Source organism: Loxodonta africana, chromosome X (genome assembly GCF_030014295.1).
Source record: "Loxodonta africana isolate mLoxAfr1 chromosome X, mLoxAfr1.hap2, whole genome shotgun sequence".
In the NCBI taxonomy this organism is placed as follows: domain Eukaryota; kingdom Metazoa; phylum Chordata; class Mammalia; order Proboscidea; family Elephantidae; genus Loxodonta; species Loxodonta africana.
The window spans coordinates 58,014,895-58,035,586 of NC_087369.1; the positions used below are offsets into that span (position 1 = coordinate 58,014,895).

At 45.4% G+C, this 20,692-nt stretch overlaps 1 protein-coding gene across 2 annotated transcripts; it reads left to right on the forward strand.

Moving 5' to 3' along the window:
* The first annotated feature begins 569 nt into the window (after nt 1-569).
* Nucleotides 570-20,586, forward strand: CCDC22 (coiled-coil domain containing 22). 2 transcript variants are annotated; one of them, XM_003417976.4, is made up of 17 exons: nt 570-757; nt 1,785-1,962; nt 13,967-14,099; nt 14,891-14,997; nt 15,141-15,207; nt 15,295-15,473; nt 16,753-16,947; nt 17,519-17,581; nt 17,671-17,790; nt 18,398-18,517; nt 18,599-18,715; nt 18,820-18,921; nt 19,005-19,112; nt 19,368-19,463; nt 19,719-19,778; nt 19,858-19,932; nt 20,384-20,586. In XM_003417976.4, exons 1-17 carry the CDS (start codon nt 708-710, stop codon nt 20,495-20,497), a joined length of 1,884 nt encoding a protein of 627 aa, XP_003418024.1. In that variant the 5' UTR covers nt 570-707; the 3' UTR covers nt 20,498-20,586. The 2 variants fall into 2 exon arrangements, with proteins under 2 accessions (XP_003418024.1, XP_010595984.1); XM_010597682.3 differs by having other exon boundaries at nt 15,334-15,473.
* Nucleotides 20,587-20,692: the final 106 nt, after the last annotated feature.

The following is a 20,692-nucleotide window of genomic DNA, read 5'->3' on the forward strand; positions in this document are numbered from 1 at the left end:
TGGGGGAGAAAGATGTGGCATTCTGCTTCCGTAAAGATTTACAACCTTGGAAACCCTATGGGGCAGTTCTACTCTGTCCTTTAGGGTCGTTATGAGTCAGAATCCACTCGGAGGCAGTGGGTTTGGTTGGCTGGTATCACATATATAGATAGTGCTTTCTTACTTTAGTACGTGTTAGGTACATAGTACAATGTGCTTTACATAAATTAACTATTTTAATCCTAGGAAGCAAGTGCTATTTTACAGATAATGAAACGAAGACACAGGGAAGATAATGTTACCTGCCCGTGGATGCACATTTAGTAAGTTGCAGAGCTAAGACTCAAACCTAGTAGCTTTTCACTAAAGCCCCGCGAGGGCGCGTGCGCAGACGGACAGACGGACAGACACAGACACAGACACAGACACACACACACACACACACACGCACGGTATGCTTCCTTAACCTCTCGGAAGAGCTCTTCTAGCTGCAGGCGGGAAAACTACAATTCCCAGAGGCCATTGCGCGCTTAAGTCTGTGCGGACGCATACACTAGGGATTCAGGCAACGTGCGTGCGCCGCGCTCTCTCACTGAGCTACACTTCCCGTCTCTGCCGGTGTGGCCGGTAACGCTTCGTGGACCGCGGGCGCGGTGCGGGGGCCTCAACAGCTGCGCTGCTGGCGTTCGGACCGGGTCCAGGGCCCACGACTCGGACCCGGCTACATCATGGAGGAGGCGGACAGGATTCTGATCCATTCCCTGCGCCAGGCCGGCACGTAAGGACACGGCCCCTGCCCCCCACCCCATGCCTGCATTCGGGACTCCAAAATCCTGCGATCCAGTCATCTGGAGTCCTTAAAAACCCGGACCTTGACATCCAGGGCTCCAACTTCCAGGACCTAAGACACTGCCCCTCTCCCTCTGTCATCGGGGGCCTCTCAGACCTTTCTATCACCATACAAACTAAACCCAAAGCTAAGGGACCGGAACACGTCCAAACATTAAAACCTTGGAACCCCCAAGACCCAGGACTCTGAAGTCTGTAGATCTTGACATCTGGGAAGCCTAAGTCCCAGTATTTCAACAACTGGGAAACTTAATACCCTGGAACCCTTATATCTGGAGATCCTAAGTCACCTGTACCCTGAAAACCAGGCAGTTTAAAACCCCAGAATCCTAAAATCTGGCAAATCTCAACAAAATCCTAAAATCTCAACTTTTTGTGACCCTGACACACGGGACTCCTCCTCCTTTCTAGGACCCTAAAAACCCAGGACGCCAATATCTAGGGAGACTGACTTCTGGATTGCTTGAAACTCGGAGGTCTTGATATCCAGGGACTTTGACATCCAGAGACCCTGACATTTGCAGCCCCTGAAAACCCTTGCCTCCCAACATCTAGTCTCCTCAAAACCCTAGTGGTTCAATTATCTAGGGGCCCTGACACACAACGAACATATTTGGGGACGCAGAAGCCTAGGGATCATGCCACCTGGGCCCCTTGACCTTTTCAGACACCAGAAACATGGGGGCTCTTAAGCATAGGGGAAGTTTGAGATTTTTTTCAACTCAGGTCCCATCCATCAACCATTTTCCTACACTCAGGTCTTAGGACCTGAGGGCTTTCTTGGTTCTTAGTTTTCCAAATTGAAGTCGTAGTCATCAATACCCAGGACCTGCCTGAATTGTGAGCACCCTTCCCACCCTCGCTCTGATGTTAGGCTCTCCAGAGGGCAGGGTAGCCCAGCCTGATCCCAGTTGCCTGACTACTGCCCCAATCAAGCCTGCCCCCTTTTTCTTCAGGGCAGTTCCTGCAGATGTGCAGACCCTTCGAGCCTTCACCACTGAGCTGGTTGTAGAGGCTGTGGTCCGCTGTCTGCGAGTGATCAACCCTGACGTGGGCTCTGGCCTCAGCCCCCTGCTGCCTCTTGCCATGTCTGCCAGGTTTCGCCTGGCCATGAGCTTGGCACAGGCCTGCATGGTGAGTGTTGTCCTCTCGGTAAAATCTTCCTTCCTCTTTCACAAAGTCACCAAACTTCTTCAAAACTCTTCCTTTCTCCTCTGCCGTCTCGCCTTGTGGCTTAGCGCTCACTGTTGGTTAAGGCTGCTGGCTCTATGGTCAAACTACCTGAGTAGTTCAGACCTAGCTCCAGCACTTGGTAACTGTGGAAACTTAACCCTCTGGGCCTCAGTTTTCTTGTCTGTGAAATGGACATCATAAAAATAGGTTGTGAGGATTAAGTGAGTTGATCCATGTAAACTCTTAAGAACAGTGCCTGGCACATGATAAATGTTATATTAGTGTTCACTGGTATTATGATCATCGTCACTAGCCACAAACATCCTCGGTATTTTTCTGCGGTTACTGAAGACTTTAGTTTCTTCTCATGGTTTCTTTCTGACCCTACTCAGTGGATTTAATCTCCATGTGGAGAATGCTCCCCGCACTGGGTTCTTTCAGGTCCATGACAACTTCACTTCCTGGGACTTGTCCTCTGTCCCAGTTCTGCTGGCCACCCACTGTCACGCCCAGGACCTGGTCGTCATGTGAAATTGAATACCTCAGATATCTCAAGTCCTGAGCAGCACTTCTTATTCTTCCAGCTCTCAAGTAGTGCCTGCTGAACTAATATTTTTTATTGATACTAATGTTGATACATTAGCTATGGTTATTCATTTGTCATTGCTGTGTACTTTTTCGTTGTATGAAGTTATATTTCTCCCCAACTTTTTAGAAAATTTCCAATTTTTTGCACCCGTACACTCTGCCTAGATTCACCAGTTGATAACATTTTGCCCATTCTCTCTCTACATATATAAATGTAGATAGGCATTTTTTTGCCGACCCTTTTGAAAGTAAGTTGCAGAGGTGACACTTCCAGTGCTTCAGCATTAATCTTTTAGAACAAGGCCATCCTCTTCCATGACCACAATACCATTATCCACCTGCCAAAGTTACCATTGATGCAATAATCTTTTCTAATCCACAGTCCGTATTCAGATTTCTCCAGGTGTCCTGAAAATATCCTTTATAACATTTTTTTTAATCCAGGATCCAATCAAGGATTATGCATGTGTTTTATTATCCCACCTCTAGTCTCCTTTAATCTAGAAGAGTCCTCTGCCTTTTTTGCCTTTCATGACATTTTTGAAAAGTCCAGACCAATTGCCTTATAGACTGTCCCATAATCTGGATTGTCTGAATTTATTTATCCATTAAAGAAAAAAAAATTTTCAATTGTGCTTTAGATGAAGGTTTACAGAGCAAGTTAGTTTCTCATTAAATAATTAATACATACATTGTTTTGTGACATTGGCTGCCAACCCCGCGATGTGTCAACACTCTCTCCTTCTCAACCTTGGGTTCCCCATTTCCATTCGTCCAGCTTTCCTGTCCCCTCCTGCCTTCTCATCCTTGCCCCTGGGCTGGTGTGCCCATTTAGTTCTGTATACATGGTTGAACTACGTGTATTATTGTTTGTTTTTTGGGCCTGTTTAATCTTTGGCTGAAGGGTGAACCTCAGTAGTGACTTCAGTACTGAGTTAAAAGGGTATCCGGGGGCCATACTCTCAGGATTTTTATTCATCTGTTCTATTGCTGAGGGATATTTGTTTTTTCCCAATTTTTTTTTGTATGCATGCATGTGTTTTGTTTATTTGTTTTCTTATTTTGTTTCCCTATTACAAACCATGCTGCTATAAACATTCTCAAACATGTATCCTGGTAATCTTGTGCATGAGTTTGTTGTTGTAAATAAATTATTGTATTTTTGTTGTCATTGAGAATATACACAGCATAAAAACATACATGAATTCAACAATTTCTACATGTACCAGTGACATTGATTACATTCTTTAAGTTGTACAGCCATCCTCACTCTCCTTTTCTGAATTGTTCCTCCCTCATTAAAATAAACTCATTGCCCCCTGATTGGAGCCCTGGTGGTACAGTGGTTAAGTGCTACGGCTGCTAACCAAAAGGTCGGCAGTTCAAATCCACCAGCTGCTCCTTGGAAACCCTATGGGGCAGTTCTACTCTGTCCTATAGGGTTGCTGTGAGTTGGAATCTACTCAACGGCAGTGGGTTTGGTTTTTGGTTTTGACCCCCTAAGTTTCCTGTCTAATCTTTTTGAGTTGCTGGTATCAGTTTGATTCCATATAGATAGATCTTAAAAGAGTACAATGCTCAAGGCAGACATTCTTCACTAGTCAAGTTAAACTATGAGTTTTTTATACATGAGTTTTTCTGGCATTTGTATGTGGGAGGGAGTTGAACTGCTGTTTCATAATATGTGCATATCTCCAACTTCACTAGGTAAATAGTCAAACTGTCTTTCAAATTGGATGTGCCCTACTACCAGCATTAGATGTTGTTACACATTTTAATTTTTGCTCATCGAGGTGTGAACTGGTATCTCATTATAGTTTGTTTCTTTTTTTTTGTAGCAAACTTTCAGAATAGTTTTAGATTTACAGAAAAATTATGAAGATAGTATAGAGAGTTCCCATATACCCCACACCTAGTTTCCCCAAGTATCTTACATTAGGATGGTACGTTTGTCACAATTAATAAACTAACATTGATACATTACCATTAATTAACTCTCTACATTATTCAGACTTCCTTAGTTTTTACCTAATGTCATTTTTCTCTTCCAGGATCCCATCCATTTAATCTTACTTTAGTTTTAATTTGTATTTCCTTGATTATTGATGAGATTTAACATCCTTCCATATAAGCCATTCATGTTTCCTCATCTGTAAAATAACTGTAGGTGTCTTTTGTCTATTTTTCTGTTTTTTGTTGTTTTTTCTTACCAATTCATAGGAATTCTTTATGTATTCTGGGTGCCAATCTTTTGTTGGTTATATGTTTTCTGTTCATTCATTCAGTAAATACTCACTGAGCACCTGCAGTGTGTCAGACATAGTTCTAGGCACTGGGGATACAGCAATATACAAAGGAGACAAAAATCCCTGCCCTTATGTAGCTGACATTCCACTGGGGGAGACAAATATGTAAATAAACACGATAAGTAAGTGTTTTAGTTCCCTAAGTGCTGCTGTAACAGAAATACACCAAGTGGGTGACTTTAACGAACAGGAATTTATTTTCTCACAGGAAGGAGGCTAGAAGTCTGATTTTAGGGCACCAACTCTAGGGGAAGGCTTTCTCTCTCTGTTGGCTCTGGGGGAAGGTCCTTGCCTCTTTCAGCTCCTCCTCGTTTCCTTCGTGGTCTCTGTGTGGCATCAGTCTTCTCCCGTTTGTCCTTACTTGCTTCTGTGCCTAAACTGCTCATTTTATAGCTCAGAAGTGATTAGCCTAAGACATATACTACACTGATGTGGTTCATTAACATAACAAAGAAAATCCTATTCCTAGATAGGATTGTATCCACATGTCTAGGGGTTAGGATTTGCAACACATAATTTTGGGGTATACAGTTCAATCCATAACAGTAAATAAATTATATGTTAGAAGATAGGTGTTATAGAAAAGAAATTAAACCATTTGTCCCAGTCCCACTTACTGGATAGTCTGCCTTTTCCTGCTGATATGTAGTGGCAGCTGTGTCATTAAATTGGTTTCTAGATATGTCTGGGGCTTTCCTGAGCTTTCTGTTTTGGTTGTTTCAATTCCTGCAGTAATTTCTCTTTGTCTTAATTACTATGGCTTTGTAATACGTTTTAATATCTGAGAAGGCATATCCCTTCCTACCTCGTTATTCTTCTTCAGGCAGGTCTTGGCTATCCTTGGCCCCTTTCTCTTCTGCATATGTTTCAGAATTAGCTTGTCACATTTCATGACAAGCTTTGTTGGGATTTTTGATTGGGATTGCTTTGAATCTTTAGCTCATTTTGGGGAGGATTAACATCTTGAAAATATTGAGCCTTCCTAATCATGAATGTAACATGCTTCTCTTTTGACTGAGGTCTTCTTTAACATCTTTCCATAAAGTCTTTTTTTTTTAAATAATTTTTATTGAGCTTTAAGTGAACATTTACAAATCAAGTCAGTCTGTCACATATAAGCTTATATACACCTTACTCCATACTCCCGCTTACTCAACTATAAAGTCTTTAAATTATTTTTTATATAAAGATCTTTTTTTTTTTTTAAATAAAGATTTCACCCATCTTTTGTTAGATGTATTTTAGGTATCTTTTTGTTGCTGTTATAGCTGATATTTTAAAAGCTTTCATTTACTGTGGCATTGACATGCAATTGACCTTTACATATTGTGACTTTATATCCTATAGTTGTAGGTTCTTTTGGAGTTTGCAAGTATAGGCAGTCCCTGAGTTACGAACAAGATCCATTCAGAAGTGTGTCTAAGTCGAATTTGTAGATAAGTTGGTACTTATCAGTGATTTAAAAGTGATTGTGATGCAGAATTTGTTGCGAGTAGGGGGTTGGTTCAGTCAGTTCAGTCATTTCAGAGTGAGAGCAAATTTACATAACATTAAGGGCAAGTACCCAGAGACTTACTGTAAACAATTTTATAAAATCCCTGAGTAACTTCAGTCTAGTTTTTTCCTTTCCAGTTCTTACACTTTTTGTTTCTCCTGGGCTACCAAAGACTTCTGGTACAGTGTGTTAGGTTGCTGGTCTTAAAGGGATCCATTTACCCTTTCACCATTGTGTATGATGTTTGCTCTAGGACTGTGTTGTTGTTCATTCATTTTTTGGACTTTGCTTGCGCAGTTTCTGTCTCTTAGCAATAGACCTCAGAGCGCTGCTCATCCCCTAGCCCTCAGGTTCACGTAGCTCTCAGGTTCTTCTGTCTGGGGCTCTTGGTGGCTTTATGAGGTAGGCAGTCTGTCCTTCTGGCCCTGGGCTGTATTCTTGAGGATGACACTTTATAAAGGCCTTTGTTTGGCAAGGAGAGAGCATAATGGGAGGTGTTTAGGGGGGACTGGTGTGGAAGTCAGGCTTCCCACTACTCTCTGTTCTCTTCTGTCAGTCCTGTCTCCCACTGGATTGGGTGTTTACCTACTTTTGCTCACACTTACTTTGAGTCATAATTGACTTGATGGCAATGTTTTTTTTTTTTTTTTAACTTTAGTATGAGACAGAAAATATAGCTTTTTCTGTGGTCAAAAGTTGTGTTATTGCCTGGCCCCCAGCAGCCCCAGTTTGCCAGCAGCAGGCAGATGGGTTTCTCTTAACCCAGCTGTGTGCTGTCCCTGTGGCCAACCTCATCTCAGTACTGCTACATTCTGGTGTCTGCCTCTTCATGGGCCCTACTCCTGGCAACAGTTTCTGCGACTCAGCCGCCTTCATATTTTGATGTCTGCCATTTCACACAACCCATTCCTGGAATGAGTTTTTGTGTCTGTCACAACTCTTCGATTGCAAGTGTCAAACATCTAAAGTAAAGTAGCTTGAAAGCCAGTGGCTTTCACACCATTTTGACTGTGACCCTCTGAAATAAATACATCTTACATTGTGACCCAGCACACACACACATATAATAATAATGGTTTTTGAGTGTGTACTCTCTATCAGGCATGGTGGTGACATAGTATTAACTCATTTAATTCTCTGAAGTAGAATTAAAGCCTTCTGAGGTAGGTACTGTTGATATCCCATTTTTCAGATGAGGAAAGTGAAGCACAGAAAGGTTAAGTGATTTGACTGAGGCCACACAGTTGGTAAAAGGCAAAGCAGACTTGAACTCAGGAAGCCTGCTTTTAGAGTCCAGTGCAGCTCGAGACCACCAGCAGCCGTGGCAGAAAAGGGCTTGCTTTCTCTTACTGCCCATTTATGTGTCCCCAGCCAGGACTCTGATGTGTCCTGCCAGGGTTACAAGCCAGGGTAGGGAGGCTTTGGGACTGGCTGCTCCACCAGGACTTCATGGAGTAGGGGAGGATGAGGGGCTAATTCACCTAAGAGTGGAATCCTTATGGTCAGGCAAATGCCACACATTAACCATGAGGGGCCTGTGAATGAATGAATGACTGAAGTTTACAGACATTGCCTGGTTGGTCGGTGGGCTCCTGAACCTCTTATTACGGCGGCAATTATAAAGAGCTTCCGTACCTCTGTCCTTACCGTGAGCCAGGCCCTTTTATTTCTTAAAGCAGTCACATAGGGAAGGTATTATTAATCCCATTTTACAGATAGGAAACTGAGGTTCTGAGTGGTTAAATAACTAGCCCAAGGCCTCATAGCTAGTAAGCAGGACAGGCTGGATTTCTAACCCAGATCTTTTTTACCCCCAAACCCGTGTAGGCTCTTTAAAAAATATTATTTTGAATTGTATTGTTTTATATTGTATTATTTTGAGTTGACTGGCTAGATCAGTCAGGGACCAGTCAGGAGACAGAAACTATTATTTTGAATTGTATTGTTTTATATTGTATTATTTTGAGTTGACTGGCTAGATCAGTCAGGGACCAGTCAGGAGACAGAAACTACAGCAGTAATTTGAACACGGAAATTTTACCATAAAGAATTGTTAACTAGGTAAAAGGTGGTTAACTACTGAAAGGGTAAAATAAATCTCTGAGGTGTGCCAGAAGTAGCAGTAGCACAATACCTTGAGAAGCCTCATTCCCACTCCAAACCATTTACTCCTTTCTTCCCCTTACCTGTCTGCTATAAGGTATTTTTGTTCACCTCTTGCTTATCTTTCCAGCGTTTTCTTTAGGTAGATACAAGCAAATATGAATATATATTCTTATTTTCCTCCTTTTTTACACAAAAGATAGCACATAACCTAGTTTTTCATCTTTTTTTTTTAACCTAACAATATACCCTGGAAATCATTTCATATCAGACAATGGAGATCTTACTCATTTTTTTTTCTTTTATACCTGCATAGTACTCCATTGTATTTTCAGTTGGTCTACTATGCTCGGACATTTAGATATTTTGTAAATAATGCTGTAATGAATAATCTTGTGCATATACATTTTTGTATTGTTGGAGGTATATCTTTGTGGTAAACTCCTAGAAGTGGGATTGTAGCTGGAAGCATAGATGTTATATAGTTTTTTAGATTTTGCGAAATTGCCCTCACCAGGGGTGTTTAATTTTTGTATTCCCAACAGCAGTGCATGAGGAAGTGGCTGTTTCTCCACAGTCTCTGAGCATATCATCAAACTTTTGGATTTTTACCCAGTCAGTAGGTGAGAAATGATATCACAGTGTAGCTTCCCCCAGCTTTGTATTTTGAAAAATTTCAAATTTAAAGAAAAATGGCAAGAATAGAACAATGAACACCTCTTTACCCTTCTCCTGGCTCCCTACACATTGTTAACATTTTGCTATATTTACTTTCTCTCTCTACATGTATCTATTATATATATATATATATATACATATTATATATATACATGCAGGGACACACACACACACCCCTACAAACATTTTTTGTTGAGCCATTTGAAAGTGGCAGACATCATAACATTTAATCCCCACATACATCAGTGTCCCTCTTCTAAGTAGAATCACCTTCTCTTGCATAACCACAATACCATGATCACACCCATGAAATTTAATATTGATGGAATAATAAACATTGTCTGATATAGTGCCAGAAAATGAGTCCCTCAGGTTGGAAGGCACTCAAAATACAACTGGGAAAGAACTGCCTCCTCAAAGTAAAGTCGATTTTAATGACATGGATGGAGTCAAGCTTTTGAGACCTTCATTTGCTGACGTGGCACGACTCAAAATGAGAAGAAACAGCTGCAAACATCCATTAACTATCAGAATGTAGAATGTATGAAGTATCTACGAAAATCTAGGAAAATTGAAAGTCATCAAAAATGAAATGGAACGCATAAAGATTGATATCCTAGGCATTAGTGAGCTGAAATGGACTGGTATTAGCCATTTTGAATCAGGCAATCATGTAGTCTACTATGCCGGGAGTGACAAAGGAATGGTGTAGCGTTCATCGTCAAAAAGAACATTTCAAGATCTATCCTGAAGTACAACACTCAGTGATAGGATAATGTCCATATACTTAACAAGGAGGACCAGTTAATATGACTATTATTTAAATTTACGCACCAACCACTAATGCCAAAGATGAGGAAATTGAAGATTTTTATCAACATCTGCTGTCTGAAATTGTTGAAACATGCAGTCAAGGCACATCAATAATTACTGGTGATTGGAATGCGAAAGTTGGAAACGAAGAAGGGATCGGTAGTTGGAAAATATGGCCTTGGTGATGGAAACAATGCCAGAGATCACATGATAGAATTTTGCAAGACCAATGACTTCTTCATTGCAAGTACCATTTTTCGTCAACATAAACGGCAACTATACACTTGGACGGAAACTCTGGTGCTACGGCTGCTAACCGAAGGGTCGGCAGTTTGAATCCTCCAGGCACTCCTTGGAAACTCTATGGGGCAGTTCTACTCTGACCTATAGGGTCGCTACGAGTTGGAATTGACTCAGTGGCAGTGGGTTTGGGTTTTGTTTTTATACACTTGGACCTCACTGAATGGAAAACACAGGAATCAACTACATCTGTGGAAAAGCTCAATATCATCTGTCAGAATAAGGCCAACGATCGACTGTGGAACCGACCATCAATTGCTCATGTGCAAGTTCAAGTTGAAGCTGAAGAAATTTAAAACAAGTCCATGAGAGCCAAAATACGACCCTGAGCATATCTCACCTGAATTTGGAGACCATCTCAAGAATAGATTTGACTCACTGGACACTAATGACCGAAGACCAGATGAGTTGTGGGAAGACATCAGGGACATCATAGATGAAGAAAGCAAGAGGTCATTAAAAAGACAGGAAAGAAAGACGAAAATGGATGTCAGAAAAGACTCTGAAATTTGCTCTTGAAAGTAAAGTAGCTAAAGTGAATGGAAGAAATGATGAAGTAAAAGAGCTGAACATAAGATTTCAAAGGGCAACTTGAGACAACATAGTAAAATATTATAATGAAATGTGCAAAGACCTGGAGTTAGAAAACCAAAAGGGAGGAACACGCTCTGCAGTTCTCAAGCTGAAAGAACCGAAGCAAAAATTCAAGCTTTGGGTTGCAATTTTGAAGGCTTCTATGAGCAAAATATTGAATGATGCAGGAAGTATCAAAAGCAGATGGAAGGAATACATACAAAAATAATTGGTCGATGTTCAACCATTTCAGGAGGTAGCATATGATCAAGAACCAGTGATACTGAAGAAAGAAGTCCAAGCTGCACTGGAGGCATTGGCGAAAAACAAGGCTCCAGGAACTGACAGAGTACCAATTGAGATGTTTCAACAAATGGATGCAGTACTGGAGGTGCTCGCTCATCTATGCCACAAAATTTGGAAGATAGCTACCTGGCCAGCTGACTGGAAGAGATCCATATTTGTGCCCATTCGAAAGGTGATTAAACAGAATACAGAAATTATCGAATGGTATCATTAATATCACACGCAAGTAAAATTTTGCTGAACATCATTCAAAAGTGGTTGCAGCAGTACATCCACTGGGAACTGCCAAAAAGTCAAGCTGGATTCAGAAGAGGACATGGAATGAGGGATATCATTGCTGATGTCAGAAGGATCCTGCCTGAAAGCAGAGAATACCAGAAAGATGTTTACCTGTGTTTTATTGACTATGCAAAGGCATTTGACTGTGTGGATCATAACAAATTATGGATAACATTGGGAAGAATGGGAATTCCAGAATGCTAAATTGTGCTCATGCAGAGCAGTCATTCGAACAGAACAAGGGGATACTGCATGGTTTAAAACAAGAAAGGTGTGTGTCAGGGTTGTATCCTTTCACCATACTTATTCAATCAGTATGCTGAACAAATAATCCAAGAAGCTGGACTGTATGAAGAAGAATATGGCATCAGGATTGGTGGAAGACTCATTAACAACCTACAATATGCAGATGACACAGCCTTGCTTGCTGAAAGTGAAGAGGACTTGAAGCACTTTGTGATGACATCAAAGACGACAGCCTTCAGTATGCATTACACTTCAACATAAAGAAAACAAAATCCTCACAACTGGACCAATAAGCAACATCACAATAAATGGAGAAAAGATTGACATTGTCAAGGATTTCATTTTACTTGGCTCCACAATCAATGACCATGGAAGCAGCTATCAGGAAATCAAACAATGTATTGCATTGGGCAAATCTACTGCAAAAGACCTCTTTAAAGTGTTAAAAAGCAAAGATGGCTCCTTGAGCACTAAGGTACGGCTGGCTTAGGCCACGGTGTTTGCAACCGCCTCATATGCATGCGAAAGCTGGGCAGTGAATAAGGAAGACCGAAGAAGAATTGATGCCTTTGAATTATGGTGTTGGCAAAGAATATTGAATATACCATTGACTGCCAGAAGAACAAACTTATGAAGTACAGCCAGAATGCTTCTTAGAAGCAAAGATGGTGAGACTGTGTCTCACATACTTTGGACATGTTATTAGGAGGGACGAGTCCCTGGAGAAGGACATCGTGCTATGTAGAGGGTCAGCAAAAAAGAGGAAGACCCTGAACGAGGTAGATTGACACAGTGGCTGCAACAATGGGCTGAAACCAATGATTGTGAGGATGGTGCAGGACCAGGCAGTGTTCATTCTCTTGTACATGGGGTCGCTGAGTCAGAACCGACTCTATGGCACCTAACAACAACAACAATATATAAAGGCGCCCTGGTAGTACCGTGGTTATGCCCTTACCTGTTAGCTGAAAGGTCAACGGTTCGAACTCACCAGCAGCTTCATGGGAGAAAGATGTGGTAATCTGCTTTGGTAAAGATTACAGCCTTGAAAACCCTATGGGGCGGTTCTGCTCTGTCCTATAGGGTCGCTATGAGTCTGAACCGTCTTGATGGCAAACAGCAACAACAATGTGTACTACATTTTTTAATTCCCCGGGTGCCCCAGAAATATGCTGCATAGCTTAAAAAAAAAATACAAGATCCAGTCAGGGAACATACATTTTATTTTGTTGTGGCGTCTATTTAATCTTAAATCTTGAGCAGTTCTCGTGTCTTTTTTTTTTTTTTTCTTTCATGATGACAGATATTTTTGAAGAGTCCAGGCTTCTTGTTTTGCAGAATGCCCCACAATCTGACTTGGTTTAATTGTTTTCTCATGATTAAGTTCAGATTTTTGGCAGGACTACCACAGGAGTGATTTTATCTCCTTCCCAGTATATAATGAGGAGTATATAATCAAAAAAGTATATAATGTCAGGTTGTGCCATGATGCTACGTTTGATCACTTGTTTGAAGTATCTCAGTGTGCTTTTTTTCTATTCTTTTTTTTTTTGGTAACAGCTTTATTGAGATATAATTCACATACAACACAATTCACTTATTTGACGTGTACAAGTAAGTGGTTTTTAGTATATTTACAGAGTTGCACAACCATCACCACAGTCAATTAGAGAACATTTTCATCACCTTAAAATCTCGGTGTACTTTTAGCTTGCATTTCTGTTGTAAGCAAGGTTAGACATATTTCATATGCTTAAGGGCCATTTTCCTTTCCTTTTCTGTGAACTGTCTGTTCATATCTTTTACCTATTTTTCTGTTATGTTGCTGGCCTTTGTTCTTAATTTTAGGTGCTCTTTATATTTTTTTTTTCTTTATATAATATGTCGATTAGCTCTTTGCCTATAATATGAGCTCTGAATATTTTTTCCCAACTTGTAGTTTACTCTCTTGATTTTGCTTATTGTATTTTTTCTTTAAAATTTATATTTCTTCTCACGTATTCAGAAAAACCCATCTTCTCTTTCATGGCTTTTGGATTTTGAATCATAGTTAGAAAGGCCAGAGCCTTAATCTTATTTGTTATCCTCTGTAGCATAAGTATAATAACTTTGTGGCTCACCTCAGTGGCCTGGAGGCCTTGAGGAGCCAGGGGAAGGTTCAGAAGGTGGTGGTGGTTAATGAGAGTGTGCATTTGTGGCCTGGACCCAGGGCTCCTGGGGCAGGAGGATCCTGCTTGCCTGGCTGATATGTTCCCATCCCCCCACCCCCAACCCCTAGGACCTGGGCTATCCCTTGGAGCTTGGCTATCAGAACTTTTTATATCCCAGTGAGCCTGACCTCCGGGACCTGCTTCTCTTCTTGGCTGAGCGTCTGCCTACTGATGCCTCTGAGGACGCAGATCAGCCTGCAGGTTCAGGGCGCCTGGGGCAGGGGGGTGCATGAGGGGAGAAGGGGTTGTTCCTGTGTGTTCTGGGGGCTGCACGAGGTGGACGTGGAAAATGATTGATGGGTGTGTGGGGGGGGCATGTGTCTTAGGGAGACCTAGGTGGGAGGGTTGGGAGTTAGGGAGGGGATGTGGGGCAGGGGAAAGGGGCTGGGGGTTGGACTGACCCAGGTGATGAGCTGGTGCTTAGAGTGGCTTCTCTGACCTCACTTCCTACTCTGTCCACTTTACTTAATCCACTTTAATCACATTGTCCTCATTAACACTCCTCAAACAGGCCAAGCATACTCCAGCCCGAGGGCCTTGGTATTTGCTGGATTATTCCTCCCCCAAATATCCTCATGGTTCACCCCCTCACTTCTTTGAGGTTTCTGTTCAGATGTCACCTTGGGGAGGCCTCCCTCTTACTAAAAAAAAAAAAAAATTACTCCTTCCTCTCAACAGCCCTTATCCTCCTTTGCTTATTACCACTTGATAGTATTCTATCCAGTGATAGTATTATAACTATTAGTATAGTCTCTCTCCTCTTTTAGAATCCTGGCTCTACCATGAGAGCAAGGACATTTATGTTTTTTCACTGAGATATCCTCAGTGTCTAGAACAATGACTGGTACATAGTAGGTGCTCAATAAATGTTTGATAATGATAGTTATATTGATATGTATCTCTGGGCAGGGGATGATGGCTCGGTTCCCAGAATATACATTTTTGGAGTTACAGTGTTGTCACCTGATTAACACTCCCTGCTACTCCCATAGGTGACTCTGCTATTCTCCTCCGAGCCATTGGGAGCCAAATCCGGGACCAACTGGCTCTGTCCTGGGTCCCGCCCCTCCTTCGCACTCCCAAGCTCCAGCTCATCCAGGTAGGTCTCTCTAACTCCTGATCTCGCCGTGTCTCTGCCCTGTCTTCCTTGTCCCCATCTGGGTACTCAGGTATTTGGCCCCCTCCCATTGGTATCCTCTGCCACACTTCATCCTGGAGGCTTTGACTCTGCCTCTCCCCCAGGGCTCAGCCCCCCAGAATCCTCTCCGTGCCAGCAGGCTGATCATGCCGGAGTTGAGTTCCAGAGGAGGTGAGTGTGGGGCTGTGGGGAGGGGTAGAGGTGGGCCTGGCTTCACCACGAAGGGGGAGGGCTGGCTGAGTCTGTGCTTGCCCCCAGAGCCACGGGAGTTCCAGGGGAGTCCCCTGCTGCCACCAGCCCCCACCCAGGTGCCCCAGCCTGCTCAGAGGGCAGCCTCACTCCTCGAATGCCACGCCATCCAGCTCTGCCAGCAGATGGTCTGGGACCGCCCAGGGGATGAGAACTGGCTACGCCGGGCATCCCGTCCCCCACCCCAGGTACAGCCTAATGCATGGCTCCATGCTGCAGAGGCTCCTGTTCACTGCTGCTCCCATTTTGTCTCCCATGGCTCCTTTGCCTCACTCCTCTCCCTACTTTGTACCTCTCTTCCATTGTTTCCCCCCACCATACTCCCTGAAAGAACTGGGACATTGGAGTCAGAAAGACTAAGGACCTTGGACAAGTCAGTATTCCTCCTCAGAACCTCAGTTTCCTATTTGGAAAAATGGGGTAGTGGTTAGAATGAAATCACACATACCAAGTTCCTAGCAACCAGGGCTGTCAGGACTGTTACCTTCCTCCCTGTTACTCCCACCTTCTTTTCCCCGAGTCTCTCACTTTTTCTGTCTCTGCAAGTGTCATTGAGACTCATTTTTTCTGTCTCTAAATCTCTGCACTATCTTTTCCTGTCACTGTCTTTGTTGTTCTGTGTTTTGGCTGCCCCTCTGTCTCTCTCCTTCTGCCCTCTGTCTCCTCATCTCCTTCTATACACCTCTGTATCTATCTACTTTTTCCTTTCTGCCTCTGTATCTGCCTCTTCTTGTTTCTTACCCCTTTCTCCCTATGCAGGCTGCCATTTGTTCCATCTTTATCTCTTTCTCCTTTTTGAAATTATAGGCATTTTCAAATATCTATCATCCACCTTCAACTATAAGCATTTTGCCAGTCTTTTTTCATCTATTCTCCCCAAACTTTTTTTTTTTTGGCTGTATTATTTTAAAGCAAATCCCAGACATCATGTCATTTCAACTTTAAATACTTAAGAATGCATATCTTAATGCATAACGACATTCATTTTTTAACATAACCACTGGGCCATTTTCACACCTAACAAAATTACCAATGATCCCTCAATAGTATCTAATACTGAGTTCATACTCAGATTTCCCTAGTTGTCTCAAAACTGCCTCTGTTCTTGTCTCTCTGTCTTGCCTCTCTCTGTCTTCCACTCTTTCTGACTCTGTCCCCGTAAATCCTATCAAGGTCTCTCTGATTGGGAGGTCCATGCCTTCTTCTCTCCCTTGTCGCATCCTCTTCCAGCGTGGGGAGCATATGGGTGGAGAGAAGTGTGGCTGCGAGGGAGACCCCTGTCCTTGAAAAGAGCCTAGACTAGAGGGACAGGGGGGTGAGTCAGAGGCCAGCCTAGGTGGGAAAGGCTTGAGGGTGAATATGAGCTTATTTGTAGCCCTTGTCAGGTGGGTTTTCTGGAGGAGGCAGGGCCCTGGGTGTCCAGCAGACCTCTATGCCCTCCTGTTTCACTGTGCTCTCTGTTTCCAGGAGGATACACAAGTGCAGCGCCAGCGGCTGCAGAAGTACCTGGCTGAGCACCTGCGCCAAAGCTGGGGTCCTCTTAGAGTCCCTTCACAAGCCCAAGACCTGGGAGAGCTGCTGCAGGCCTGGGGTGCTGGGTCCAGGACTGGTGCCCCCAAGGGCTCCCACTTCACGCATTCAGAGAAGTTCGCTTTCCATCTGGTTGGTGGGGCCTGTGTGGAGATGGGGCATGCTGTGAGGAGCTGAGGCAGGGATGGAGGGTTGCTTTATATGCCGCTTCCACAGCTCTATCCACACAGGCTCCCATGTTCCGCTTGGACAAGTCCTTTCCTCACTGGAGGTGGACACCCAGAAGGTTCTCCTGGCTTCTCAGGAGACTTCAGCGGAGAAAGGGTGGATGAGTGGGGACCTTGTAAGGGTTGTAGGGGTGCTTTTTGTGCAAAGACCACCTTTCCCCACACAGTTTCTTGTGTTTGTTTTCCCTGGGCATATCTTCTCTTCTTGTGTGTTCACCCAGCAGGGCCCCTGTACTTCTCAGGGCATTTGGGCTTCAGAGATGGGGCAGTTGCTGTATCAGGGCCAGGGAAGTCTCTATGTGCAGCCACTTTAGTCTGAGGTTGCCAATAGTGTCTATCCTCATATAGTCACAGTCTGACAGTGTCAACATGAGTGGGTGTGGTGCTGGGAGAGTGCTTGGTGGGGTGGCTGAGGCTTGGCTTTGTGTGGCAGAGGCTTCCCTGACAGGTACGATGCTCCCTTTTCATTCCCCCAGGAGCCTGAGGCTCAGGCAGCCCAGGTGTCTGACATGCTGGCGAGCTCCCAGCTGCCTGAACAGGTGAGCAGAGTGGGTGGGGTAGGTCCAGGCCCTTGCCAGTCTACCAGTTTGGTCTGACACCCCCCCACCCACTGGCCTGTGCCTCCTAGGACACAGGGGCAGCTCAAGAACAGGAGCTAGAGTCCCTTCAGGAGCAGCTAGAGGGAATGAACCACAACATTGAAGAGGTTGAAGCCAACATGAGGACTCTGGGAGTCAGCCTTGTGCAGGTAGAGGCCATGGGGGAGGGGCTGCTGGGCTGGAGTGGGGCCAGAAGTAGGGCCTAGAGGGGTTAGTGGAACTTGAGGGGGCTGAGAGGTAGTCTGTAGAGGTCTGCAGGTATCAGAAGGGTTTGTGGGGGTACGTGAGGGACTTGTGGGGGTCTTTAGGGTTCAGAGGAATTTGTGGGCATGAGGGCAGTTTTAAGGGTCAGGGAGGCTTCCAGTTCTACAGGTTGGTAGATCTATAGGGGTTAGAGGGCCTGTGGGCCTCAGTCAGGCCTCATAGGTGTCTGTGAGGATCATGAGGAGTTTGAGGGTCTATGGAAGTTAGAAGGGTCTGTAGGCATCTTTGGAGGCAAGATGGATCTATAAGGTCAGGGGCTTGTGGGCACTTTTCAGAGGATCCTAGGGGCCAGTGTGGATCTGTAGGGGTTAGAGGGGCCTGCGGGTACCAGTCCTTATCAGGAGGGGTTTGATGGGCATATAGGGGGTAGACAAGTTTGTAGTCATCTGCGAGGTGTCAGGGTAGGCCAGAGTATTCTGGGCTCAGTAGGGTGGTGGGATGGAGTGTGTGACTGGGTTCCCCCACTGACTTGGAGTGGGTCTCATGGTGCAGGTGGAGACTGAGTGTTGGCAAAGTGAGCTCAGCACAGCAGAACAAGAGCAGGCCCTGCGCCTGAAGAGCCGGGCAGTGGAGCTGCTGCCTGATGGAGCTGCCAACCTTTCCAAGCTGCAGGTGGGGCTGGGTCTGGGCTGGGAGGATTGGGGCTGTAGGGGCCTGGGCTGTGTGACATGTACCCCCACCCACTCCACCCAGCTTGTGGTAGAGAGTAGTGCCCAGCGGGTCATCCACTTGGCGGGTCAGTGGGAAAAGCACCGAGTCCCACTCCTTGCTGAATACCGCCACCTACGGAGGCTCCAGGATCACAGAGAGGTAGGTTGTGGGATCCTAGGGCATAGTTGGGGCAGGCTTGGTCCCTCCCTAGGGAGCCATCTCAGTGCTCTGCTCACCGCCCCTGCCCATGGGGTCCTGGATAGCTGGAATCATCCCGAAGGCTGGCAGAGATCCAGGAGCTGCACCAGAGTGTTCGAGTAGCTGCTGAAGAGGCCCGAAGGAAGGAGGAGGTCTATAAGCAGCTGGTGAGACCCGTGCGAGGACCTCCGGTGGCTGATGCTGGGTAGGGTGTTGGTTCTGGGGGAGTACCTGCTGTGTCCCTGCCTAGGTGTCAGAGCTGGCAACTCTGCCCAGAGATGTGTCCAGGCTGGCCTATACTCAGCGCATCCTGGAGATTGTGGGCAACATCCGGAAACAGAAGGAAGAGATCACTAAGGTGTGCTACCATGGCCATGGCTTGGGTCATGTGGGCAGACATGCCCATGGGGCAAATGTGTATAGCAAAGCCACACAGGGCCTCACATCCTCTGGTAGGCAGAGCTGTACAGCCACACACAATCCACCCCTGCCTCCCCTGATACAGTGACATAGTGACACAGCTCCTGTCTTGTTGTGAGTATATGCACGAGTACCCCCAGCTGGCTGGCCACGCTGCCTGACATGGGCTCGTGGCCACCCTGGTTTCTGCCAGATCCTGTCTGACACGAAGGAGCTTCAGAAGGAAATCAACTCCCTCTCTGGGAAACTGGACCGGACATTTGCAGTGACTGATGAGCTGGTGTTCAAGGTGTGCGGCAGGCCCAGCAGGGTGCAAGGGTCAGGGTGGGACTGGGCTACTGCCTGCCCATCTGCTTCCTGGCTGGATTTGGTCTGAGCCCTGTGTGAGCCTTGTGGGTATGCTGATACCCTGTCCTGGCATTGCTCCATGGAGCAGGAAGTCAGGGGTGAGAGAAGGTGGCTTTGTGGGGTGTGGAGGTAACGTAGTATGTAGGCGGGCAGGGTCAGCCTACTGATAACGTGAAGGTCCCCTCTGTCTGGTTAGGATGCCAAGAAGGATGATGCTGTTCGGAAGGCCTACAAGTATCTAGCTGCCCTGCATGAGGTGAGGGGAGAGGCCCACCTGGGGGTGGACGGGGAGGACCCATGGTGGGGTTAAAGCCTTCTGCTCCTGCTGTCCCCAGAACTGTAGCCAGCTTATCCAGACCATCGAGGACACAGGCACTATTATGCGGGAGGTTCGAGACCTTGAGGAGCAGGTGAGGCCTGGGACTGGAAAGGAACCCAAAGCAGGCAGGGACAGCTATTTGGATAGTTTATGCTGGGAGAGGCTGTGGGACCAGATACAGCCTACAGCTAGAGTCTCCGCCTTGCCCCTTAGTAGCTGTGTGTCTGACCTGGGACAAGCCAGTGGCCTACTCTGAGCCCCAGCTTTTCCCACAGTGGTCCTCACACCTGCCTCAGGACCATTGGCAGTGACTTCAGCTTGAATATGTGATGGCAAACCCTACCATGTAGCAAACGGTGCTTTAGGTAGAGGGACTGACACGTGCAAATGCCTGGTGGTGGGACAAAGCAGGCTGGTGTTTGAGGGGATTGTAGGAGCAGGCGAGGGGGCCCAGAGTGGCCATAAAGAAGGGGGGCTGTGGCAATCAGGAGCTAGGAATGGGGCCCTGGATGCTAAGGGAATGCATATTCACATTGTCTTAGATTGAGACAGAGATGGGCAAGAAGACCCTCAGCAACCTGGAGAAGATCCGTGAGGACTACCGAGCCCTCCGCCAGGAGAATGCTGGCCTCCTGGGGCGGGTCCGTGAGGCCTGAGGAACCCTTAGCACAGGTCTTCCCCCAGCCTTAGGTGGGGCTTTGGGGTGTTGGCGTGGTGGCCAGTGCTTGCCCTAGCTGTTCCCTCTGTTGTCCAGTTCCTCCTGCTGTATAGTCTTGGACCCAGACCCCAGCCTGCCCCCCGCCCACCTGATCCCAGCCCTTATCTGGGGTGATTGTCCAGAATGTGGGAGC